Source organism: Phyllopteryx taeniolatus, chromosome 17 (genome assembly GCF_024500385.1).
Source record: "Phyllopteryx taeniolatus isolate TA_2022b chromosome 17, UOR_Ptae_1.2, whole genome shotgun sequence".
NCBI lineage: Eukaryota > Metazoa > Chordata > Actinopteri > Syngnathiformes > Syngnathidae > Phyllopteryx > Phyllopteryx taeniolatus.
The window spans coordinates 2,199,901-2,225,418 of record NC_084518.1 but is presented as its reverse complement, the minus strand read 5'-3'; the positions used below and the strand labels follow the sequence as shown (position 1 = coordinate 2,225,418).

At 44.3% G+C, this 25,518-nt stretch overlaps 2 protein-coding genes and 1 long non-coding RNA gene across 8 annotated transcripts; 1 reads left to right on the top strand and 2 right to left on the bottom strand.

Moving 5' to 3' along the window:
- Positions 1-467: 467 nt before the first annotated feature.
- On the bottom strand, positions 468-15,603 carry LOC133467066 (A disintegrin and metalloproteinase with thrombospondin motifs 15-like). Its single transcript, XM_061751521.1, has 8 exons — positions 14,430-15,603; positions 11,191-11,323; positions 10,728-10,895; positions 8,901-9,184; positions 7,680-7,857; positions 7,424-7,596; positions 5,529-5,704; positions 468-2,168 (listed from the first exon to the last, which is right to left on the bottom strand). The coding sequence occupies exons 1-8, from the start codon at positions 15,294-15,296 to the stop codon at positions 1,373-1,375; spliced, it is 2,775 nt and encodes a 924-aa protein (XP_061607505.1). The 5' UTR covers positions 15,297-15,603; the 3' UTR covers positions 468-1,372.
- LOC133467065 (serine/threonine-protein kinase 36-like) lies at positions 13,007-25,292 on the top strand. 6 transcript variants are annotated; one of them, XM_061751516.1, is made up of 21 exons: positions 15,490-15,624; positions 19,478-19,561; positions 19,680-19,820; positions 19,895-19,972; positions 20,044-20,174; positions 20,258-20,507; positions 20,581-20,674; positions 20,757-20,938; positions 21,036-21,199; positions 21,360-21,447; positions 21,534-21,665; positions 21,748-21,924; positions 22,013-22,104; positions 22,199-22,262; positions 22,554-22,664; positions 22,765-22,839; positions 23,202-23,313; positions 23,402-23,528; positions 23,609-23,789; positions 23,982-24,905; positions 25,079-25,292. In XM_061751516.1, the coding sequence occupies exons 2-21, from the start codon at positions 19,478-19,480 to the stop codon at positions 25,190-25,192; spliced, it is 3,321 nt and encodes a 1,106-aa protein (XP_061607500.1). In that variant the 5' UTR covers positions 15,490-15,624; the 3' UTR covers positions 25,193-25,292. The 6 variants fall into 6 exon arrangements, 4 of the variants coding, with proteins under 4 accessions (XP_061607502.1, XP_061607500.1, XP_061607501.1 ...); XM_061751518.1 differs by lacking the exons at positions 15,490-15,624; positions 19,478-19,561 and adding an exon at positions 13,007-13,524; XM_061751517.1 differs by lacking the exon at positions 15,490-15,624 and having other exon boundaries at positions 19,425-19,561; positions 22,771-22,839.
- On the bottom strand, positions 19,471-23,321 carry LOC133467067 (uncharacterized). The gene is made up of 3 exons (XR_009785124.1): positions 23,184-23,321; positions 20,735-20,824; positions 19,471-19,727 (listed from the first exon to the last, which is right to left on the bottom strand). It is a non-coding gene; the product is annotated as an uncharacterized LOC133467067 (long non-coding RNA).
- Positions 25,293-25,518: the final 226 nt, after the last annotated feature.

Here is a 25,518-nt window from a genome sequence, read left to right as displayed (position 1 = left end):
TTTACAATTATTATGAAATACAGTAATATACTGTTGCAATCCACCCTTTACTTACCGTGATTTATTAAAAATACTTTTTTAAAATGCTGTTAAAAGTACTTTAGTGTTATTGTTAAATGACTAATTGAACTGTTAGTTTACCTCCAAGGGTCACTGATGGTGTAGTGGTGCACTCGCCTGACTTTGGTGCGGGCAGCGTGGGATCAGCGACGGTGTGAACGTGAGTGCGAGCGGTCATCCGCGTCTATATGTGCCCTGCGACTGACCGGCGACCAGTTCAGGGTGTCGTCCGCCTTTCGCCCGAAGTCAGCTGGGATAGGCTCCGGCATCCCCCGACTCTACCCGGGATAAGCGGTGTTGAAAATGGATGGATGGAAGTTACGCAAAACATATTGTTGTAAATTCACCGTAAATGAACTGCAATTCGTTAGAGTGCACGTAAATGGAAAACGTGGAAAACTAAGCTCTGCATTCAAGGCTTTATTTGGAATAAATATATTCAGACATTTCAGTTGTGTGTAAAAAACATGTTTTAAAAGTATTTACATGGAATTTTGCACAGAGCTGAATAAATGTATACATAGTATACAGTACAGCCCGTATAAGTCATCTGAGTCTTTTGCTGTACAAAGTGCAAAAGTCGATAAAATCAAAAACAGAAATAGAAGTCTGACTATAAAAGGATCCATCCTGGGGCGGGATGTTGTATTGGACATTGTGGGCCCTTTTAGTTCATAACAAGAATATAATAGAGTTTAAGGAGCGCACAGAAAGAGCGGTGTCGCATCTTCGGCAGTGATTGATGTTGAATAAGTTGGGCAGAAAATTCTGAGAAAATGTATTTCTACTGTATCATGTATTTTAGTATTGTCTGTGGCTTTCTTTTTATGATGCGGGAGAGGGTAAATGTAGTCATTTAACCAATGTGACTTATGAAATTGTAAAAGAAAGATTTGTTTTAGAGATACAAATCGATTGCAGGATTAATCTGGAGAATGGAAAAGGTCCTTTGGCATTGTTTTCAAGCACCCGGCAGGCTACAAACAAAAAATCTCTTAACAAGACCATAAAAACAATCATTTAAAAAATAGGGCATAAAAATGCCTTCCAGACTCATCAGTAAGATAAATTGCGTACTAATATACATGTCAACTCTTAGCTGACAGTTAAAGTGATGGAACCTTTGATTTAGCTTCAGAGTAATGTCGTAGAGTGTTGTTCTTCTGTCAGGTGGTTTAGTTTAAATGGTGGGGAAAATATATTGCGCCATCCATTTTTTGGTCTTCTCTGCAAGTGTCTTGTGATTGCAGGAGAGAGTGTGTGGAAATGTGCTGTTGGATTAAGTTCAGTCATAATAAAGGATTTCAAGTCCCTAGCAAGGCTTTAGTTTACAGAAGTCCAGCTCCTGTGGTTTGCGTAAGCCACTGCAGTGGTCCCTGGGAAGCAAGTGTCCCGTTTGGGCTTTGCAGTGCAGCGGTCGTCTCTTAAAGCCTTTCCCGCAGGTGGTGGAACACGGAGACCACTGTCCGGTGTTCCACTCTGGACAAGGGTCTCCGCAGGCTCTGGTGGCTGACGGTCTTTTGGTAGGATCGCATTTCAAGCCCGGCTTGCCGTCCGTCCTCAAACATTGCACCATTCGCCTTTGGAAACCGTTCCCGCAGCTCACCGAGCACACGTCCCAGCTTGCGGATGTCCATTTCTCAACGAGGGGCTCCTCTTTGCTGTAAGGTTTCTTCAAGGTTGCTGCACCCTTCTCCTTGACGCTATCATGAGCCAGAACACTGTTGTGGGATTTTTCACGGTCCTCCTTCTTCAGAGTCTTGTCTTCTTTGTTGTTCTGACGGGCCAGGTAGAAGGAGTAGCGTATGCGAGGGGGCGTCAAATTGCCAGCACACAGCACTTCCACAGTGAGTGTCTCCCCCAAGGGATTTACAGACTGGAGGGTCTCAGAGAGGCCGGTGGTGCCGCTGTAGCGCAGCAGACTGCCCTTAACGATGATGTCTCTCTCGCCAGATGACACCACGTAGTCGCCATTAAGAAGGTACTGACCCTCGCTGTTCTTTACCGCCAAGTAATTGTCGTCACCCAGCATTCCTTGGTAGCCGCGCTGGCGGATGTCTATGTTGGTTGCACCCACTGGCAACATCAGCACAAAGTTGTAGCCATGCCTGGATACCAAAATACAACATATACAGCCGGTGAGGAGTTTTACAGTGATTGAACAAAGAAGTCCACAACAATGCTTAAAACAACATGAAAATGATACAGTGTAAGTGTTTTGCTATTCTCAGCAGGGCTCGGTCCATATGTCCCACAAATAGCAAAAAAAAAAATAGAAAAAGTAGTACACCCGCCACAAATTCAAAATTACAGTTGCACACTTTTAGTGTAGTACCTACCACCCGCCACAATCCCCCCGCCCGCACGGTTGCCCTGGGAGCGCCTCATCTCGTCAGATCTTGGAAGCTAAGCAGGGTCGGTCCTGGTTAGTGCTTGGATGGGAGACCACCTAGGAATACCAGGTGCGAGGATTGGGCAGTGGGCCAATCACCTGCTCCCGTAAAAACCTACAGATTACAGAAACCGCATTTGCGGCCTATGTGTTCCTCATGGCTCTAAGTAACTAACTAACCACCCGCCGCAACATGCCAAGCAGGTCTCCGCTCTACTCAATGTACGTATGTGCAGCTGGATCAAGAGCAAGAAGAAGAGACAATGACATTCAGTAATAGTCATTGTTACAACAAAGCCTTCGAGTATCCATGTATGTATGTGTTGCTGCTCCGTACCTGTCAAATAGGCGTTGTTTGAAGGTTTAGAATTACCCTAACATCTATGCTACTTTCTGTTAGTCTGTCTAGTGCATTTTGCATTATTATGTTACCAACAAGCTTGCAGACTTTTGTCAAGCGAAATCACATCGCTTTGATTGAACATTTTGCTGTTTAACTATGCAATGTTTAATTCGCTTTTGTTTAACATGTCAGTTTTACAGTGAACATCAATTGGGAGTGACAAAGAAACCGCTTCAACAAGATGGCGCCTACCAGTGCGGTCGGCTCGGTTACGCGCTCTCTCGTATTGTTTTTGTTCTTGTGTTTTTCGTTCGTCTTTGGAGACTGTGTTTTGTCAATGTCTTTATGTCCCAAAAGTTTTCTCTGTCAATTTGTTGTCTCCAACTACCGGAGACAAATTCCTCGTGTGTTTTTCGGACGCACTTGGCAAATAAAGATGATTTGCAAATCATGTTAAACCTATATTTAATTGAATACACTACATTTAATGTTCAAACTGATAAACTTAATTGTTTTTAGCAAAGAATCATTAATTTAGCGGCACGGTGTTCGACTGCTTAGCACATCTGCCTCACAGTTCTGAGGACCGGGGTTCAAATCCCGGCCCAGCCTGCGTGGAGTTTGCATGTTCTCCCCGTGCCTGCGTGCGTTTCCTCCGGTCACTCCGGTTTCCTCCCACATCCCAAAAACATGCGTGGTAGGTCAATTGAAGCGTTCAGTTCCCACTCAGTGACGGTGTGAATGTGAGTGTGAATGGTTGTTTGTTTCTATGGACCCTGCGATTGGCTGGGGACCAGTTCAGGGTGTACCCCGCCTCTCGCCCGAAGACAGCTGGGATAGGATCCAGCACGCCCGCGACCCTAGTGAGGATAAGCGGGAAAAGGAAATGGATGGATGTATCATGAACTTTTAAATTTGATAGCTGCAACACGTTCCAAAAAAGCTGGGACAGGGTCATGTTTACCACTGTGTTACATCACCTTTTCTTTTAACAACAATCAATAAATGTTTGGGAACTGAGGACGCTAATTGTTGAAGCTTTGTAGGTGGAATTCTTTCCCATTCTTGCTCGATGTACAGCTTCAGCCGTTCAACAGTCCGGGGTCTCCGTTGTCGAATTTTACGCTTCATAATGCGCCACACATTTCCAATGGGAGACAGGTCTGGACTGCAGGCAGGCCAGTCTAGTACCTGCACTTTTTTACTACGAAGCCACGCTGTTGTAACACGTGCAGAATGGGCTTTGGCATTGTCTTGCTGAAATAAGCATGAAAAAGACGTTGCTTGGATGGCAGCATATGTTTCTCCAAAACCTGTATGTACCTTTCAGCATTAATGGTGCCTTCACAGACGTGTAAGTTACCCATGCCATTGGCACTAACGCAGCCCCATACCATCACAGATGCTGGCTTTTGAACTTTGCGTCCATAACAGTCCGGATGGTTCTTTTCCTCTTTGGCCCAGATGACACGACGTCCACAATTTCCAAAAACTATTTGAAATGTGGACTCGTCGGACCACAGGACACTTTTCCACTTTGCATCACTCCATCTTAGATGAGCTTGGGCCCAGAGAAGCCGGCGGCGTTTCTGGCTGTTGTTGATAAATGGCTTTTGCTTTGCACAGTAGACTTTCAAGTTGCACTTACGGATGTAGCGCCGAACTGTATTTACTGACATTGGTTTTCTGAAGTGTTCCTGAGCCCACGTGGTGGTCCTTTACACATTGATGTCGGTTTTTGATGCAGCGCCGCCTGAGGGATCGAAGGTCACGGGCATTCAATGTTGGTTTTCGGCCTTGCCGCTTACATGCAGTGATTTCTCCAGATTCTCTGAACCTTTTGATGCTATTATGGGCCGTAGATGATGAAATCCCTCAATTCCTTGCAATTGTACGTTGAGCAACATCGTCCTTAAACCGTTTGACTATTTTCTCCCGCACTTGTTCACAAAGAGGTGAACCTCGCCCCATCTTTGCTCGTCAATGACTGAGCAATTCAGGGAAGCAATCATGGCCTCCACCTGTTCCCAATGAGCCTGTTCACCTGTGGGATGTTCCAAACAGGTGTTTGATGAGCATTCCTCAACTTTCTCTGTCTTTTTTGCCACCTGTCCCAGCTTTTTTGGAACGTGTTGCAGTCATAAAATTTTAACTTCATGATTATTTGCTAAAAACAATCAAGTTTATCAGTGTGAACATTAAATATCTTGTCTTTGTAGTGTATTCAATTAAATATAGGTTGAACATGATTTGCAAATCATTGTATTCTGTTTTATTTATGTTTAACACAACGTCCCAACTTCATTGGAATTGGGGTCGTAGGAGGGGTAAAACTATAGAAAGTGTAATATCATTTCAAACTCATCTTACATTATGGTTAAAAATAAATGTCTTTCAGAAGATTTGATTTCCCAAAAAGGCCCCTGAAGTGCATATCTACAAGCACATAGACACAGTAACTTTCCACTAACAACCCAGGTTAAACTTAGCTCCTTCTCAGTTGAGATGTATCACTTCAACATACTTCCTCGACACCAATTACTGTACTGCTTTCCTATTTGGACCAGACTTTTGAAGCATGACTACGTGGCATCTTAGGGTGTTTCAGAAAGAGTCGAAAAAAAGAATAGGCGAATAGGTGAGCTTTTTAGCGAATAGCTCGGGATAGGTTCCCCAGGGGGGAAAAAAACACAAATAAGTGAATTTGTGACTGCGAGGGATTTCTGTACTCACATAGGCTTGGTGAAGAGTCCCGAGACCTTCTTGCAGCTTTTGTTATCACCGCCGCAGACTCCACACTTGTTAAACTTCTTGGATGATCCAATCTTTCCATCACACCCAGCCTTGATGCATTTTCCTTGAACGCACACTCCTGTAGAGTCTGGAGAGCATGGGGTTCCATCCACAACCTGTGGTGTACACACATGCTGTATGTTAGAGGAGACCACTCATTAAAAAGCTGCAAATTCATTTCGGTCATTTTTATGCTGTGTTGTGATATTTTTAGGTGTTATTATTATATTGCAATCATTTCTAAAAGCTGTGATGAGTGTATTTCTACGAAACCATGGAACAGGATGTGGTGTCAAATGATATTTGGTTCAGATGTTTCAAACAAGCATGCAGCTGCTCTATGATTCAGTGCTACATGTCCCCCGAGTTTTCATGTCCTCTTAACTCAAAATGATGTAGTGTGAACTTTCTCTCACGGCTGCTCACACTCACTCCACGCCCATATTATCTCAGGGAGATAAACCCCCTCCACTCCTCTCCATCGTCCCATGCATTGCTGTTTTCCCTCAGAGGCTCGCATAAAGTCACATAGCTCACAAATGAAATCATTTTTGGCCACGTAGTTCGAATTATTACACTTATCCTTATGCCTTAACATTGCAAGGCATGTGAATTGATGAAAAGAAATATACAGTCATGAAACTTGCCAATCCTTCTTGAAAAGGTTCAAAAGTACAAAGAGCTTGTGAAAATGCTCATTCCCAATTTCATCACAACATCTTCAGTAGAGAAACCATATAGTTGGTTGTAAATATCCGAAGTTGAAATGGGATTCCACCCCGCCATCAGAAAAAAAAGGTAATGATAATAGTCCAAATCCAAAGTATTTGAGATTTGAATTATATATTAAATATCCATCCATCAATTTTCTGTACCACTTGTCGTCATTTGGGTCGCATTAGGGTGTGCCTATCACAGCTGACGTTGGTCGGGAGGCGGCTTACACGCTGGACTGGTCGCCAGCAAATCGCAGGGCGCATACCGTATAGACAAGCAAGCATTCACACTCCCATTCAGATCTACGGTTAATTTCGAGTCAATCAACCTGAAATGGAGGAAGCGCAGCGCGGGACGGGGAGAGAATGCAAACTCCACGCAGGAAGGCCAGAGCCGAAATCCTAACCCCCAACCTCAAAACCGTGATGCAGACGTGCTAATCGCTAAATACCCTGACGACAAAATGTAAATCTGAAGGAAATAAAATCATCTTATTAACAGGCTAATGAAGATAACAATAAACAACCTGAAAAAAGGAGGCAGAGAGAGGAAGCATCAAAACGACAGTCAACTTTAAATCAACCAAAAATAAGCATACCATTTGCAATGCAATAGTGCAAAGGAAAGCAAATGACACAGCTGTTAACTTGTAGGTTTGGCATGTTAGTGCAGATATTGGAGAATGTGGTTACGACTACTGTGCTGGAGCGATGTGTGGCATGTCCCGGTTTAAGATTCTTATGGCTTCGGGTTTTCCCTTCACTTCTCTCCCGACTGGCCCCAGCAAGAGACACGGGCTGCTCATCAAGCTTACGTACTTTACTCTTGTCCATCTGATTGGCCAGAAATGGATGCGACGGACAGATCGTTCATTGAATATTCATTTGTTTCATTCTAATACAGTATATGCAGAATGTCTAAAAAAATGAATCGTCTTTTTTCCTGGATGAATTTAGGAAACAAATAGGTTCCCCACAAAGCTGGAAGCATAGAAGTTAAAAATGTCTGTAAAATGAAGAATTCAGATTGAGGGGAGAATAATGGGTCTCGTCGGAGCCTTGATTCAGTGGTGGAAGTGGTTAGTCCGAAGTGACAGCATTGAATGTGTAGTTTCTTACCTTCGGTGCCATGACATAGAAGTAACCGGTTCCGTTCGCCCTGCAGATGAGTTTACATCTGTCCTCAACACTTACTCCAGAGTACTTGGGCACCCACACCACAGAGGGGGCGATATGGTTACTGCTGAAACTGCGGCCACTGGATTCACACTGCTCTTTGCGGTAAGTCTTACCTGGAGGGAGAAAAGAGAGGCGGAAAAAACGAGGTCAGGAACTGGAATCGTCTTGAGGAGGAATGTTTTTGTGCATTTCCAACCTGCATCAGGGCAGCGGTTCAGGCTGCAGGAGCGGTATTTGACCCGAACCCCTTGGCAGTATTTCCCCCCGTTTGAGGGAAATGGGTTGTTGCACTCCCTTTTGGCCAGTTGGACACCTCCTCCACATGTTCGGGAGCACAGACCAAATAAACCCCACTTACCCCAGCGACCGTCAACCTGGAAAATACACAAACGAGGAGAATTCTTTCCAATGCATTCGATTGAATGTATTTTCTTTGTATTTTCAATGTACTACCTTGACGAGCGGTTATGTTTGAATCGAATGCGTAAAAACAAAACAACAGAATTCAATGAAACTTTGGACATAGGTGGCAGGTGTCAAGCGACAATCCATTAAATAGTGGTACAAAATGCAGGTCAAGTCATTTGTTCTCTCTTTCTCCCGTTTTAGTCAAAAAGGATGGTCCCGTCACATTCCGTCAGCCAGGAAGTGGTCTGGTTGCTCTTGTTAACGTTCAACCATGCCAAAAGGTCTGCATGCTAGCGAGTGAAATTTGAGTTTTCAATTGAAATGATTTTGAGACCGCTTTTGCTGTTTGCGTTGCAATAGAACAGATACCCCTGCCCGAGGAAGAAAAAAAAGGATGGTCCCGTCACATTCCGTCAGCCAGGAAGTGGTCTGGTTGCTCTTGTTAACGTTCAACCATGCCAAAAGGTCTGCATGCTAGCGAGTGAAATTTGAGTTTTCAATTGAAATGATTTTGAGACCGCTTTTGCTGTTTGCGTTGCAATAGAACAGATACCCCTGCCCGAGAAAGAAAAAAAAGGATGGTCCCGTCACATTCCGTCAGCCAGGAAGTGGTCTGGTTGCTCTTGTTAACGTTCAACCATGCCAAAAGGTCTGCATGCTAGCGAGTGAAATTTGAGTTTTCAATTGAAATGATTCTGTACATGGTCACTGGTGAGCTGGAGCCTATGCAAAATGACTTCTGGCAAAAGGGGGGCTACACCCTGGACTGGTCGCAGGGCACATAGAGACAGACAGCCATTCACTCTCACATTCACACCGTCACCGATTGTACAGTACCACTACACCATTAGTGACTTTAGTTTTTAATCCCCCAAAGGAAATTCAGTTTCCACTCTGCTTAATTTATGTAGTACAAATGTCGTATTTTGTCCTCAGTGTGGTTCGAACCTTTAGTCCCAAACACAAGCTTAACACAACAGAGAGATTTCGATGACAAGCTTAGCCTTACTTTGAAAGTTTGGTCCTCTTTGGGAGAGCAAATGCCTCTGTCGCAAACTTTGCCATCTCCGCAGTGGGTGCCGTCCGCCCAGGGGAAGTGGCGAGTCATACACACCAACTGGCCGTTGGACTTGCCTGTGCACCACAGGCGAATGCACGGCGGCTGCATGAAGGGACAGGGCTTGGAACCCTCACCGAAGGCCAGCTCACACTGACGCTCAAGGATGTAGGATACTCCGGGAAGCGCGTTAGGGAGGCTTAATGGTTTCTGGGGCTGGTCCAGCAAACATTCCCCTGGAAGAGACTCCCAAAATCAGTTCTTGTCTCTAACGGCTGAGATCACATGCGCACGTTTTATTTCACCAAATGTACATATCCTCATAAAAAAGTAATCAACTACACACACACACTATTCATTCTACAAACAAGTTTGTCCACAATCACCAATAGGCGGTGGGTGGTTTCTGTGCAAAAGTGTTCCTTGAAAACAAGTCTTTGTATGAGGAATACCACACGCAACCCCCGACCCCTTCATCTGTAAACTCTTGAAGACATTTCTCCCCTCACGTTGAAATTAAATGAGTTACAGGTTAAGAATCATTTCCAAATGTTCAGATTGACTTTTAATAGCTTTAAATGTTCCATTGAACTGCTAAAAGTCAAATTAAGCTGAGCTCCATTTACAATAAAAGACACAAAAGCACTTTTCCAGGGACTGGCTAATAATTGGAAGAGTTTGACGAGCAGGTGCTTGGAAAAATGAAAGGTCATCGTCAACAGATGAGGGGTTCCAGGAGGAGGTTTTTATCACCGCTGTCCTATGCACACTTTCTCAGTCTTATGAGGAATTTGCCAAAACCAGACAACTGTATCGAGAAAGATGCGGGCGCGAAAAGCTTTGCTTCCCCGGGCTTGTACCTGTTAATGATGCTAAAAAGGCACAAACAGAGCGGTCACAAATCAATGTTGACTTGTGTTCTCCTATTTCACCACAAATTTGAAAGATCGAAGAAACGTTTTGCTCAATTTCCAAAGCACCTGCTGCTGCAAAGAGGAATTGCCCAAAACAATGTCTGGGGTTGTTGAGAAAGTTACAAATAATCAGAGCCGCTGCACAGCATGAACAGTGCCTCGAACGTGCCGTGGCATGTCTTCCTTCTCCCAGCTGCTCTGTCAAAGTCCTGATTTATGAGCGATGGTGCGGAAAAAAACCAAAACATTCCAATGTTCCAACATTATGAAACTTACTGTCAAAAATGTGGAGAAAAGGTCGTTGAAAAGAACCAAAACGCAACGCTGACTGGTTCTTGTTCGCCTGTTGTCAGAGCAGGAATATTCGACCTGTATGGGAAACTCTGGATGGTTCAAGCTACGCTCTCCAAACCACTGTGGTGACGCTCCTCCAAACAAACCCGCTAATTAAGGACAGATGTGGAGCAGTTTTTAAAATAAGAGTTCAGCATCGCTCCTAGGCTGAGCTCTGTCTCTGGTCTGGCATGTTCGAGAACACTCTGACTCCCTTTTTGCTCTTCGAAACAATGCATGAATGCAAATACTCAGCCATGCATTCAACTGAAATGATTGTGCCGTGTTCAAGTTGCAGATGAAGAGGAGGAAAAAAAAAAACTGCAAATGTCCTTCACTGGCAATGCTACTGTGAACAGGTTAGTCATACACAATGAACGTGTGTTTTATGAATGTGGTCATCACGCAAATATTTAACCAGCAAGAGCACGGTGCTGCCTGAAGGGCCATTAAAACAGATTGTGTTCATTTACACTTTTGGGTTCACATCAATCCAAAAACAAACAAACAAAGGGAGCTCATGGAGACTCACCGTGTCCATTGTCCAGAAACTCAGTGATGATGGCAGCGCTGCAGGGCGACCACGGGCTGGTGCGATTAATTTGAATGAGAGTGGGAGACATCATGTGATTGTCCTGCAGTTTGCCAAAAACATCCTCGCAGGCCTTCACGTTGTCGTGCGGCATGTTGAAGACGTGTCCTGTGAAGAGGGAACCAGATGACAGACGTCTTTCACAAATGCTTGGGTTATTTTTGCCTGTGAACGTTCGTGTACGGGCAGTGACACGTAAGGGAGCCCTCGTTGCGAGGCTGTTACACAGGGGCACCGTAAGTGGGGGGAACCTCATGATGATTATAAGGGCCAATGATTGACAGGGGCCCCAGCAAATAGGATCATTTGCGGCATTGACGTCGTCGAAGTGAGATTTCATGAAGCCTCAAAACCTCGGCGGCGTGCCTGCTCACGTGCGATTCACGGAGCCGGCGTTGCTCACCGAGCTCGTGAGCTGTGGTGAAGGCCGAGGGTAATCCGTCGTCTTCGATCACGGAGCAGCTCCTCTTGGGGTCGCACATGGTGCCAACATCGGCCATTCCGAGGGTGTCGCATGTGGAAGCCCCACACAGGTCCTGGAGAATAAAGTCAACAGAATAAGCCCGAAAAATAGGACACAAATCTTTTTTTCCCCAATATGAGCCCCAGTTTACACATGATTTCGTTAAAAGTATTGAGACACCTGGGGAAATGTGAAAATAGGAGGGGAAAAAAATAAGGCAATGGTCCGGCCCCTTTGCAGCTATAACAGCTCCCACTCTTTCTTCAAGATTTTAGAATGTGTCTCTGGAAATGTTGGTCCATTCATCCAGATGTGCGAGGTCAGAGGTAACTAATGCTGGACCCGAGAGAGGGCTTGGCTCACAATATCTGTTCGGCTTCGTTCCAAAGGTCAGGGTTCTTAAGATATTCCGCACGACGGTCCAAAAAGTCTGGGAGAGAGCCCTTCATTGATATGTATTGATTAAGAAATGTGTCTCAAGAATTTTGTCAATGTAATAGTCCATATAATTGATGGAAAACTCGCTTACAACAAGGGAACTGGACAAACAGTAAGTATGATGGATGTTTACAACAGACTGTTTTGTTTGTTATCCCAAAGATGCTTTTCTACTCGGGAGGTTTGTTTAAAACTTGTTCTGTTTACCTAAATATTTGTTTCTTGTCCCGTCAGGCTTCTTCTCTTCCTATCTTTCCCCCCGCCCCACTGCTTCACACTCGACGATAACCACTATATGAAACAATCAGAAAAGCTTGACAATCAAAATATTGGAATCCTATATTAAGGTTACTTGCTGACATTTATAGACTAAGGTTTGTTTACCAAGCACACAGCAACCATCTTTACGGTGTTCATAGGGCTTTTCACTGACTAGTGTTTGGAGCATGGCACTTGTCCCATCCATCCATCCATCCATCCATTTTCTGAGCCGCTTCTCCTCAGCTGTCATCGGGCAGGAGGCGGGGTACACCCTCAACTGGTTGCCAGCCAATCGCAGGGCACTTGTCCCCAGTCTGAGCAGTTTCCAAATGGCCTTTTTTTGTTGTCACCACACAATTCCAAAACCTAATCTTAGCGAACGAGGATCGGTTTGGAGCACTTGAGCGAGCCTCCTAATCACAGGACAACTTCACAACGTTCACCGCACAGAACAGCCCGGCTGCCTACTCCCTATCTCCAAGCCAAAACGGCTGTGGGCGCTTGTTCCATACGAAACACAGGACAGCGCCCGAAACTCTTCGGCAGCATGTGTACAGTACATGTACAACAATAAGGTGCATAATGATATTTCATGCTATGAAAAGCTTTTGGTGGAGAAAAAAATAGAACATTTGTACAAATCCATTCCAGATGTGTTCATGGGTGCAGATTGGATAGTTTGGGTTATTAGTGAGAAAAGAAAATAGAGGCAAAAATGAAGAGGCGAGAACCAGTATGGGCTAAGGGTCGGTTCTCCGCAATGACCTACTTCCCACATCTGTCATCTCATTTTGCCGTTTTGGTGGGCTGCTGCAACGTCAATACGATTTGCAAGTTGTATTCAAGAAGAAACATGTCAGCGTTTCCGTGCATCTCCACATTGAAAACCACCTGGCCTTTCGCCATTTGTGGAAGAGAGACCGAGAGGCTTGGACTTTATGTATTGCAGTGTCTATGTGGTCCTGCATTGACTAGATGCCAAGTGACTCTCTATCTATAAGCAAGGTTTTATCATTGATGCCCCGATGAGCAAACGAGTCGGTCTCTAAAATATTGTGATGGAATACGCCGTGTTTCTTCCGTATGTGACAAAACACAGCCAGCGATCCTCTACCTCTATCCTCAAGGAGACAGGAAGTATGGACTTGACATGAATATGGATGTGGTTGCATTATGTAGGCTGACTACAGCTGTGGAGAAGTGACCCCATGTGAGGTTTTGGACTTGGATCGTGTAGGTGGGGCATAAACCCGGTATAACATAATGGATGTGCGCAATCCTAATCATACCTCCTCCATTTGGATTTCCCTCACTTCTCTATTTCATGAGGAGAGCAAGTTGGCGGGGGGAAACACAGCTGGGGGGAGGATGGGACTGGGAACAACTTTACACTTGTGACTAGCACATCTCCAAGGGCGCCAATGCTCCTTCCCATCCATCCATTTTCTGTGGCGCTGGTGAGGAGTCACCAGTCGGCCACCGTGCCGCCGCTAACGCTCCTTCTCTTTGGTAAAGTTACAGGTGCATTTCTAGATCGTATTCTTCATTCTGGCCCCAAACCAGCAGCTAATAAAGGTAGGGTGAACCTATAAAATTACATTTCAGCCGCACTACATGGATACAAGTATGAGGATGCCGGGCCATTTCACCTACAGGAAGTGAAGAAGGGGAGGGGCATACGTTTCCCCTGTGACATATTGTACTCTTCTGTGATATTGGACGTTTGTGAGGTCGAGGGCCGTCGACGGTGAATTTAAGAGAGGGCACAAAGATGTTTGTTGCATGGGCTCTCCATTCCCCGAACACATCCAAGCACACATTTGTTTTGTGCACTTGTGTATTTTCAGTAAGGTGCAAGACAAACATGCATTTTGTGCAGGACTATATATATACCCTTGTCATTTTCACAACACACTTTACATTTGTACATTTCCCACTTTCGATGCAGTCTACGTACGCCACTTCAAAGTTACAAGCACAATAATAAACACATTGTTAAGTGGATAGAGGGGAGGATTGTATTTTTTTTAAAGGCAGAATTTCAATACAGGATCTCGTGAGTTTGAAGAGGTCAGTGATTCCCACAGACTGTGTCAAGAGATCATCGAGCGTGTGGCAGTAAATGATCCCACTTCACTTCAATGGTGCGGAAATGATTATCCGTGAACAGAAAACAAAAAGAAAAAGTATATTTGCACGTCTCAAAAGAAGGTATCTTATCTATACTAGCCATACATAGTGACGGACATAACAACAAAATGTTCTTCCACTATATGACGTGACGTTGGATTTCCACCTGTTGCGATTCAAACAACAGAATAACTTTGTTGAACGAAACGGGCCCAGACTTAAGAGTCACTTGTGAGTGAACGAGGACGATTCCAGGGACCTTTTTTTGTCTGACGCTGCGCCACGACCGTGCAAAATATGTCGCTGTCTCGACAAAGGTCGGGAACCACTGCAGTCGGCGTTGAGTTTACCTGTCTCGTGAAGAGGATCGCCGTGTCCCAATATTCTGCATGCTTGTCGCTGTTCTTGTTCATCTTTTTTTGCCAAGTGCAAAAATTCCGAAGCGTCACGGCGGCGTTCCCGGACACTTTGGGTCCTTTGTCCACCTCGGACAGAACCACGATCTTCACAACCACGACGTTGATGGAGTTGAGGATACTCGGGTGCTTGTAGAGCCGGGCCGCCACCGCCATGAGCGTCAAGAGGTAATGTTTAAGGTCGTCGCCGTGGAACTCGGCCATCGTCTGGTCCGCCACCAGCAGCGTCTCCACGTACCTGGGAACCGACGCAAAACGTTTGCGTCTCCCCATCGCCCTCAGCGTGGTCGTGGTCACGTTGCCCTTGCGCTTCCCCGACAAGTGTGCGAGGTGAAGGCTTACGTCATTGTCGACCGCGCACCTGGAAGGGGAATTTGGCCGGAGGTCGCCGCCGTTTCTGCGCCGGATGACGTGCGCGCCGCCCGCGCCCGACGTGTCATCGTGCACCGGGCTGATGAAATACTCCCAGCCTCGGTAGCCAAGTGCACCTTGCACGCCCTTGCACAGGCTCAAGGCCGCGTACGAGTCGCGGTCACCGTTCACATAGCCGGAGTAGAAACAACGACTCAGGTCCGTGCCGGAGAGCCAGGGTGCGGACGGCCCAATGAAGTTGGAGTCTTGCCGTAAATCCACGTCGAGTTCCTGGTGGAAAGCGCGAATTCTGAGAGTCTCCGCGTCGTGGTCGTTACGCTGCTGTTGGGTGTCCAATATGACCGGGAAGCAAAGTTCGCTTTCCGTGCAGCGAACCAGTTTGGAGAGCGACACCACGACGTGGAGCAGACACGTTGCTCTGCTAAACATGACGCTATTTGCATTCAACTTAGAACGCGACGACCGAAAGCTCAGGGAGAGCAGATTCCACCGCGCAGGCTTACGAGAGTGCAAACTCCTCCTGGTCCTGACCCATTCCCGGCCCGCACCTGTGTGCTCGCTCCGCCGCTGCCTTCCGTGCACTTTATGCCTTTTGGGAAACCCGAGCTGACTTTCGGAGGGGGCCGTCCGTTGGAGGAGACACTCCTCGGACGCAACGTCTGTTGCTGCGCAGCCTGCGATCGAGTCCCAGTGGACAGCCGGCGCGGTTCTGGTTCTGGTTCTGGTTCTGGCGACACGCCGGAGGATCCTTGCAAAAGTGCGGCGCGTTTTTCTGCCGCATCTTGCGCGTACTCACTTCGCAGACGGAGAGCAATGGGAGCATTTATTCCATTTGCTCGGGGTCCATAGTAGGCTTTTGGTCCTCACTAGTAAGACGATAATTCCGCGCGCTACTTCAACGACTGTCTCACTAGTTTCCACGACTGCCTTCTACTACTGTATGGCATTTCTGCACACTTATTCAAACAACTTCGACATAGGCTACTAGTAGGAGAAGTCTACATGTTACTAGTGAGGCAAAATTGAGCACTAGTTGACGTCTGACGTGAAGATAATTTTGTATTACTAGCAGTTGTCAGCTGGTGCGTTTATTTTTGTGTTTTGTTACAACTAACTACTAACATTTTGTCCTACGAATATGCCAAAGATGTCCTACTAGTGAGGACAAAGCGCACAACATGGAGCCTACGCAGGAGATCGAGGGTATCAAATAAATGCTCAACTGTAAGACAATTCAGCGCACTAGTAGAATGACTGTGTTACTACTAAAGTGTTTTCCACTACTATCGGCTTCCATTACTGCCATAACATTTCTGCACACCAGGAGGACAACATTTGCATACTAGTAGGACAACTACATGTTACTAAGGCGAAACTGCACTCGTTTTTATCTGCGCATTACTAGTAATACTAGTGAAGCACAAGATGCTGACTAGAATATTTGTTATAATGTCACAAGTAGTACTAGTAGCACACACTTTTCAAGTAGTGCAGTTTTGCCTCACTAGTCACACATACTTGTCCTACGAGTATGCCAAAATTGTCATACTAGTGAGGACAAAGAGTGTACTAGTACATGGAGCTTGAGAATTGTATCAAGGATATTGAATAAATTCTCAAACAGCTTCCCATAAATTAGTTTAAGCACTTATTCAATATCCTTAATATCGAGCTTCGGGTTGCAGTAATAGGCCAAAAGTGGCACTAGTGAAGACAAAGGGTGTACTAGTACACGGACCAAGGATAACGACACCTGTACAGTACTATGAATTCCAATACAAGACCTACATTAAAAAAAAAAATAAAAAATAAAAATAGTACCGATAGATGTGACTTTTAATTAGATACACCTAACAGTATGACGCAGTGTAGTTTTACGCAAACAATAATAATGTGTCAATTGTTATTGTAATACCTTCCTGACATGCCTTGTAGTATTTGTAAAGGCACAATCATTGACACAGCCCTGACAGGATAGTGCAGGTACACCTCATGTTTGCCTCAAGAATGTTGCAGATATATTTAAATGCACCCGTTATAATACATATGACTGGAACAGAACAGACACTGCTCAAAGTCCAATTTGGGTTACTTACTGAACTATTTATTTCAAAGCGTTGTGAATCACATAGGGCCTCTAGTGTTCAAATGAAGAAGTTCGGAGGAGCTTGAGTCTTGGGACTTTTTGCAAATTTACTGTAAATTTCCAAAGTCTCATGACAGATTGTGGCTGTAAAAGTTTTGTGAGAATGAAGTGACTCTGTATCACTGGCCACAACATTCGGTACACGAGCTAATGAGGTCCAATTATACGGGGCCGTCAAATGTATGTGGCGCCTTCTGAAATTCTTTTTTTGCACTTTCCCCACTTTAATCTTGAAGATAAGTAAACAAATACAAAAACCCAAGTAAACATAAAGTGCAGTTTTTAAACGGAGATTTATTTTTTATGAAGTAAAAAACTATTCCAAGCTACCTGGCCCTCAGTCCCTGTGTGATAAAGTACAGTAATTGCCCCCTAAACCTACTAACTGCTTGGCCCACCCTCAGCAGCAAGCATTTTCTACAACTAGCAAGGACTCTTTCACATCTCTTTGGAGATATTTTTGGCCCACTCTTCATTGCAGAATTTTTGGAATTCAGTAACACCGGAGCGTTTTCTAGCATGAACGGCCTTTTTAAGGTCATGCCACAGTATTTAAATCAGATTTATCTCCGGACTTTGACTAAGCCACCCCTATACCTTCATTTTGTTTTGGTTTTTTAAGCCATTCAGAAGTTAACTAGCAAGTGTGTTTTGGATCGTTGTCCTCCTGCCGAACCCAAGTGCGCTTCAACTTGAGGTCACAAACAGATGGCCGAACAGGATTTTCTGGTAAAGAGCAGAATTCATCCATCCATCCATCCATTTTCTGAGCCGCTTCTCCTCACGCGGGTCGCGGGCGTGCTGGAGCCCATCCCAGCTGTCATCGGGCAGGAGGCGGGGTACACCCTCAACTGGTTGCCAGCCAATCGCATGCAGAATTCATGGTTCCATCAATCACAGCAAAGTCGTCCAGGTCCTGAAGAAGAAAAGCATCCCCAGATCATCACACTACCACCACCATGTTTGACTTTTGGTATGATGTCCAGAACATCATACCAAAATTCAAACATGATGTTCACATTGATGGAACCATGAATTCTGCTCTTTTCCAGAAAATCCTGAAGGAGAATGTGAGGCCATCAGTTCGTGACCTCAAGCTGAAGAGCTCTTAAAAAAAAAAGCCTGATCACAAAAGAACCTAATTTTCTTTTTCTGAAATGCTGTTACATTTACGCCAGATATACTGAGACACACACCTTCCAAAAATGTCAACTTCCATTTCGTCAGTCCATAGAATACTCTCCCAAAATATGCGGGAATCATTCCAATACTTTTTGATCAGCAGTGTTTTTTTTCCTGAGAATTTTGCCATTGATGCCGTTTTTGCCCAGTCTCTTCCTTGTTGTGTGATGAACACTGACCTTAACTGAGGCAAGGGAGGCCTACAGTTCTGTAGATGACCTTTTAAACCTCCTGGATGAGTCGTTGCTGTGTTCTTGGGGTAATTTTGGGAGACCAGCCAAACCTGGGAGGTTCACCACTGTTCCATGTTTTCTCCATTTGTGGATTACGGCTCTCAACCTGTTTCACTGGATTCCTAAAGCTTTAGAAACAAACGTCTTTGTAACCCTTTCCAGACTGATAGATGTTAATTGCTTTATTTTGTCATCTGTTCTTGAATTTCTTTGGATTGTGGAATTTTGTTGCAATTTTTTTTAGATTTTTTGGCTGACATAATTTTGTCAGAGAGGTTCTATTTAAGTCATTTCTTCATTGAACATGTCTGGAAGTAATCAGGCTTGGGTGTAGTCAGTGAAAATGAAGTCAGCTTTCCCAAAAATGTCAATTCATGAATTAACCAGAGGGGCAGTTACTTTTGCACCCAGGGCCAGGTTGCTTTAAAGCATTTATTTCCATAAAAAAAAAAAAAAAAAAAAAAACCTCTGCATTTTATGTTTACTTGGGTTGTCTTTGATATTTATTGGCCTTTGCTTGATGATTTTAAACATGAAAGTGTGGAAATGATGATAAAATAAAATGAGAATTTGAGAAGGAGGCAAATATTTTGTCAAGGTAGTGTAAGAGCTGTGCGACAAATTCTGCCTTTATAAACATGATAATGCTCCATTTTGATTGATGTGGTCCGAGAGTTAACAGAACGTGTATTGTGGTGGCTGGAGTGGAGAACTGCGCTGCAGTCATACTTCGAGGTGTTTCCAATACATTTCGCACGAGAGGTGCCAAATGTTAGGAATAAATCTCCCTATTACAACCATCTGTGATCTTTATCAATCACTGAATTTTGAATCAGAACCTCCTATGAAAATAGCAAACATGATCAAATATGTATGTGGCTTTGATGCTGAATGAATATACATGTTGCGATATATATCGATGGCCAACATAAAAGAGAGTCAGTCACCTTTGTGACGAGGCCCTTCAACTCCAATTGTCCTACTTGTTCACGTCATGCCTGCCTCTATAATATCTTGTTGCTTGTTACCTCCTGAAATCTGACATTAAGATGGATTCCTACCACGTTTTGGCTCAAGTCGGGCAGGGCTCGTTTGGTCGTGTTCATAAAGGAATGAAAAGGTTTACAGGCCAAGTAAGTCGCTTTGTTCCAGTGAAATAGGGCTTCTTTTCTTTTCTTTTCTCTTTTTTTTTTTTTTTTTTAAATAAATCACCATGGCTCAGCAGGCTCTCCTTGTCTGTGTATCCACCAGGTGGTAGCTCTGAAGTTCATGCCAAAGATGGGACGTTCAACTAAAGAGCTGCAAAGTTTAAAGAAGGAAATTGATATAATGAGTAACCTTCAACATCCTAACATTGTGAAACTTTTTGACAGCTTTGAAACTGAAACAGAGGTGTGTTTCTCTCACATACTCCAAATGTTTCTGACACTACACTACACGTTAACTTCTTTCCTGCTTTTAAATAGGTGGTGGTGGTGACCGAGTATGCGGAGGGTCAATTGTTTCAGATCATTGAAGCGGATGGTAGTCTACCAGAAAGTCAGGTAATAGCATGGCACACATTACACATAACGTTAGCTCAGATGACTTCAATAATCATTGTTCTTTATCTGAGGTTTGTGAGATTGCCTGCCAGCTCGTCTCAGCTCTGTATTATTTGCACTCCCGCCGTATTCTTCATCGAGACATGAAACCGCAAAATATCCTCTTTGATAAAAACGGTGTGGTGAAACTGTGTGACTTTGGGTACGTACATTATTTGACTCCCACTCCCTTTATGGGACATTACGATTGGAATTATGCACGTTATCTTTTCTTTTTGTAACTAGGTTTGCAAGGGCAATGAGCATCTCCACCATGGTGGTAACGTCTATCAAGGGAACACCCCTGTATATGTCCCCTGAGCTAGTGGCAGAGAAGCCTTATGACCACACTGCTGACCTCTGGGCGCTAGGCTGCATTCTTTATGAAATCCATACAGGGTTGCCCCCATTCTGTGCCGATTCCATCTTCCACTTGGGGCAGCTCATCGTGAGAGACCCCATCCAATGGCCGAAGACTATGAGCAGCACATGCACGGTACAATGCAGCTGGAGTGTTATTTATTCTGTAAACTTATAGTGCGAATTGAAACATTGCATTTTCATTTCAGAGTTTCCTGAAAGGTTTGTTAATCAAAGACCCTCAGAAGCGACTGTCGTGGCCAGACCTCCTGCATCATCCTTTTGTTGCTGATGGAGTTCAAGGTGACAACATGGAAACGTTGAAACAAAAGCATGCATTTGTTGCGTGTGTGTGATACTTACTAACACAGTGGTGTATTGGCAGTGATTCCAGACACAGATGTTTTCAGTCCTCTGACAGCCACACTTGACCCAGACATGCTGGCACTCAAACTGAAGCAAATGGCAGAAAAGACATCACCAGATTACGGAGAGAGCAGAATATTTCGAAAGATTCGGGAGCAAAGAAACAAAAGTCACGCAAAGAAACAGGGCGACAGTGCTAAAGTTAGCCAGACGTACATTTTAAATCAACCAATTGCAAAAACAAACAAACAAACAAACAGTAATGTGAATTTATAAAAAAGGATGATCTGTTTTGCAGGAAAAGAAAGACGGACTGGAACCTGAAAGTGATTGTGCAGCAGCAGTAACGCCCCTTATAGATACGAGCCCCCCTGTTGATTTTGCTTCAGCTAATTCAACTTTTTCATCTTCAAGTCTGGAACGAAGCAACTATTCTGTGGTTGCATCAAGTCATCTCCACAGGTGTATCAACAGCCCTCTTTAGCGCTTAGCCCTCTTTGTAGAGTAGGTCAAATGCCATAATGGTGCAGGTTTACTCAAAGCTAATCACTGATCACCTCACAGGGACTAAATACACCCTTATTGTTTGCAAAAACTGTTCACATGTGCATTACCTCTGCAGGGGTCCGATCAGTCAGGACTACGAACAAGAGTTCCCCTCAGTAGAGGTCGGGCCACGACTAGAACGAAGGACACCCAAAAGTTCTATAGTAATACGGAGAATATATCATCGTTCACGTGCACTGCTCAAAACTGCATGGTAGCTATCTGAAAGTAACTCTTTTCATTCTTTCAGACAGTCGACAGTGAGGAATTCTGGGAGAAACTTGTTGAGGAGTCAGATCCGAGCCGACAAAAACAAGAACAATTCAACTACAGCAGTATTATGTCTAAACTGAAATCCACCATGTTTGTGTTCAAGCAGCAGGTAATTCGGTGCAGTTTTCAAGTAAGCACGGAATGACACGTTTCATTCGATCGCACTCATTTCGTCTTGTTTCTGTGGCAAGCGAAGTGATGGTGTCCTAAAAGACACATGGCACATTGGCCAGCCGCTGAAGGTCTTGCAGAATCTGATTCTAACCTCTGACCTCGCCATGACGAACCACATTGGCGTTGAACTTGGACTGCCGTGTCTCCTCATTGACTTGATTCACGACTCTTTGGAAAACTCACATTTCATTGAGGTGGGAATGAGAAACATATTTTGTAACTTCTGATAATAACGTCCGACTACTATCATCAAGGCTTTCGTTTCATCAATTTACTGAGCAGCAGCCGTGGAGTCTGCAAACACTTGGAGAAATGATCGCTGCGCTGCTGATCTACTGGGAGAAGAACCGTGACTCGTTGAGGGAAGAAAACAGGTTTGATCACTCATTTCCCTTCGCACTGAGCGTTGTCCACGTACAGGTGACAGTCCTGCTTTATTGTCTCGTCTCATTATGTGTGTGCATGTAGAGCTGAAGAATTCATCAAGCCCTTCGTGACAATTCTTAATCAAGCAGACCTCAGATCTTTAGCTGTAAGTATCAGATACAGATTCTGCCTGGATACGTCACCGATACAATTCAGCCACTGAGAACCTCAGTTGGCTCACTCCATTCTTGTCATTTTGCAGGAGAGCGATTTCAAGTTTTATGGCCGCAATAAAGACAGAGGGGTTTATATCTTGGTCCCTTACATTTTCTCTATTCATTTTTTGCATTTAATTTCCAAATGACACAAATTGAGTGAGCCCATAGTTCTCCGTGGCTCAATTGAGCAGTTAGCTTGCTATTTGACACATGATCCTTCTTTGTCTGTTCTCCTTTAGCCTCTGGCTGCCTCCGTTTTGTCCCTCTTTGCTCGCAACAAGGTTGCTGTCAATGTTGACATGGACACGCTCAGCTCCTTGCTGAAAGAACGTGTATCTGGTTCACATCAGGTACACAATCTGTTTTTTGGGAGGTAATTTGGCATCTGCCTAATGTTAGATGATGACTTTTTATTTGTCGCATGTTTGTCTCTGCCTTCTACCTCGTAAGCTCCAGCTTCCACTCCCATCAGGCTGGGGACTCTGTGACGGCCTCCTGTCTTTACTTCTGCACACTCTCTCTGAGGTGAGCAAACAAGTCATGTTTGGATAGATGCAATTTCGAGAGGTCGTATCGCCTAACAAAGTCATTGAACAATGTTGGATTTCGCTCAGTCTGCTACCGAGGAAGCACACAAGTCATCAATCATTGTGGCTGATGTCAGTGGTTCGTTTTTTTTTTTTTTTTTTTTTTTTTTAGTGTTTAAGAGTGCCTACTACTAATCACAATCTCTGTGGATCTTTAAGTGATTGTTGTTCTTCGTGTTGTTAGCATGAGATCTAAATTAGTTGGGCTCAACGTTCTTATTAATGCCATTGTTTCTTGATGTTTATACAATTATCTGCAACGATTTTCCTAGTTACACATACCTTTCGTGGTTCTAACAGCACGGCTGTGGATTTTCATGTTTGGATCCACGTACATTTCATCATCTTTGGAAAAGGACTGGAACCTCATTAGCATGGACAACGCCAAACATGGACTTCTGTTCGACAAACGGTAAACATGCATGATTATTGACACAAACTCCAAATGGAAAATATTTTCACTGTAACAGGACATTCCATGTTCCCATTTTCTTTTTCAGGACTTTATTTTCTGATGTCTGCCACACTGTTGGTCTTCTGCGATGATCCATATTCCTATATTTCACTCTTTTATGAGAGCAAATCAACATTCATATACACTCTCGGCTGGGTGCTGAGCTCTGAATGGTTCGTGTTGATGATTTTGTTTCCACATTTCAGATTCATTCTAATGTTAATGGCAGTCATGTATCTTCTTTTTTCCACAGTCTTTCTTTGTTTGCTGAAGCTAATCCAGTGAAATTCGAAGTGAGTTTAAAACACGAGAGCTTTATCCAGTTGAGCTGCCACTTCCTTTGCCTTCCGTTTGCTTTGGACATAACTGCACACAAGGGTTCCAGGATACTGCAGTTGTATGACAGCTGTGGTGTTGTTAAAGGACTTGTGCAGGTTAAGAGCTACCTATCCTCTGGCACAGCAAACATAATTCAATGGTGAAACAAAGGATAACTCTTGCAAGGCTATGAGGCAAAGCCATGCCTCAGTAATTTGTAGAAACATCCTATTTGTCGTTGTTTTTTTTTCTTTGTCTGATATGTGATGATTTTTTTGATGTCTGTTTTCTATTTCCTTCTTTGGCAGGTTATTCAAAGGCTTCCTGTTTCATTAGTGGAGCTGCCACTCTCACTTGTCCGCCGCTTGTTGCTATGTGACCGTCAGCGCGCTCTTTCCCGCCTCATTAGCGCTGCTCATGGCTTTTTCTCTGCACCGACACTCGCTCCATTGGATCAGCAGACATCGACCAGAACCGCCAGTTCTTTGCTCTCGGATTTGCTGCAGCTGGATGAGCTCGGGGACTCTGCTGTAGAACTTCTCTCTCTGTTATACCTCGTCACCTCTTTTTGCCCTAATTCTGGTTGCCTCCAGCTTTACCTCGAATCCTCTGTGTTGCACCAAGGGCTCGCTCACTCTTATGACCCGATCAAGGCTGCCACATGCAAGGTTTTGGGAAAGTTGCATCCATTCAAGTCTCCTACACTGCCCAATTTGCATCCTAACATACTCAAAAGCATGATAGACCTTCTTGAGGATTCTAATGTGCATGTGCGGCAGGCGGCTTGCTTGTCAGTTGGGAAATGGTTGGGTTATATTGCAGTGGAGGCAGGGTTTAGCACAAAAAGTCCCAATGGAAATGGAGGCAACACTACAGAGAGATTAAAAGCGGAGGACAATGATGCACACGGGGGTTCAAGAAGGGAGACACACATTGCCATGGTGACAGGAGAGAATGAATTGCCTAGAGAGATGAGACAGTGGCTTGAAGAAGCCAGGATGGCGGCGGCGACACTGGCATCATTGACCTCTGACCCTGATGCCCACACTCGTCTCCATGCCTGTGCGGCTCTGGGAAACCTGCTACATGTTGAAGGTGCCGTACCGGAGCTGCTGGATGAGAGTGTGTCCAGATTAGTTCTGAGAGCCGCGTGCACAGATTCCCACAAGGCAGTGAGAGAAGCCGCCATTGCAACGTTAAACTTGTACACTCGGCAAGACTCAATGCTACAGGTAAGACATTGAACCACTAATTACGGTTATCATTTATTGTCATAACAAGGTATCACCTGGTAATGTACAAATACATACCTTTCTCTATGGCAGCACACCACATTGTTGCTTTCCTATCTCTTTGAGACCAAATTCAAATGTTTGGTTCATTTATCTTTTGTGTTTATTTGAAGGATCTGCAATCCCTAAATGCTGAAAAGAAACTTCAGGCGTCAGAGTATGTACCTTCGGAATGTGAATCTTCCCCTCATCAGACAACTGAAAGGCAATTGAGAGAACTACTGTAGAAAGAATTGATGTTTATATGGATTATTTGTTAATGGCTTTCTGTTAAATCTTACCCAAATTGCATTGTAAAGATGTGTGCAAATAAAACATGACATTTGATACAGGCTGGCTGAATCTATCGCACTATCCTTGATGATTAGACCTTTGCAGTTAAAATATATTTCATTAATATATTTGCAGTTAAGTATATATATATATAATAATAATAATAAAAAAATAAATAAAGCGTTACGGCCCAAAAACATGCGTGAATTGGAGACTCTAAAATGCCCGTAGGTGTGAATGTGAGTGCGAATGGTTGGTTGTGTGTGCCCTGCGATTGGCT

What these genes read in the sequence shown, in the direction of transcription:
- LOC133467066 (XM_061751521.1), bottom strand. Translation starts at nt 15,296, where the DNA reads ATGTTTAGCAGAGCAACGTGTCTGCTCCACGTCGTGGTGTCGCTCTCC. An exon ending in GTTTCTGGACAATGGACACG is followed by an intron (nt 9,185 to 10,727) that starts GTGAGTCTCCAT and finishes AGTCTCTTCCAG; the next exon opens with GGGAATGTTTGCTGGACCAG. An exon ending in GAACCGCTGCCCTGATGCAG is followed by an intron (nt 7,597 to 7,679) that starts GTTGGAAATGCA and finishes TTCTCCCTCCAG; the next exon opens with GTAAGACTTACCGCAAAGAG.
- LOC133467065 (XM_061751516.1), top strand. Translation starts at nt 19,478, where the DNA reads ATGGATTCCTACCACGTTTTGGCTCAAGTCGGGCAGGGCTCGTTTGGT. An exon ending in GGACACCCAAAAGTTCTATA is followed by an intron (nt 21,448 to 21,533) that starts GTAATACGGAGA and finishes TCATTCTTTCAG; the next exon opens with ACAGTCGACAGTGAGGAATT. An exon ending in TTCTGCACACTCTCTCTGAG is followed by an intron (nt 22,840 to 23,201) that starts GTGAGCAAACAA and finishes TGGTTCTAACAG; the next exon opens with CACGGCTGTGGATTTTCATG.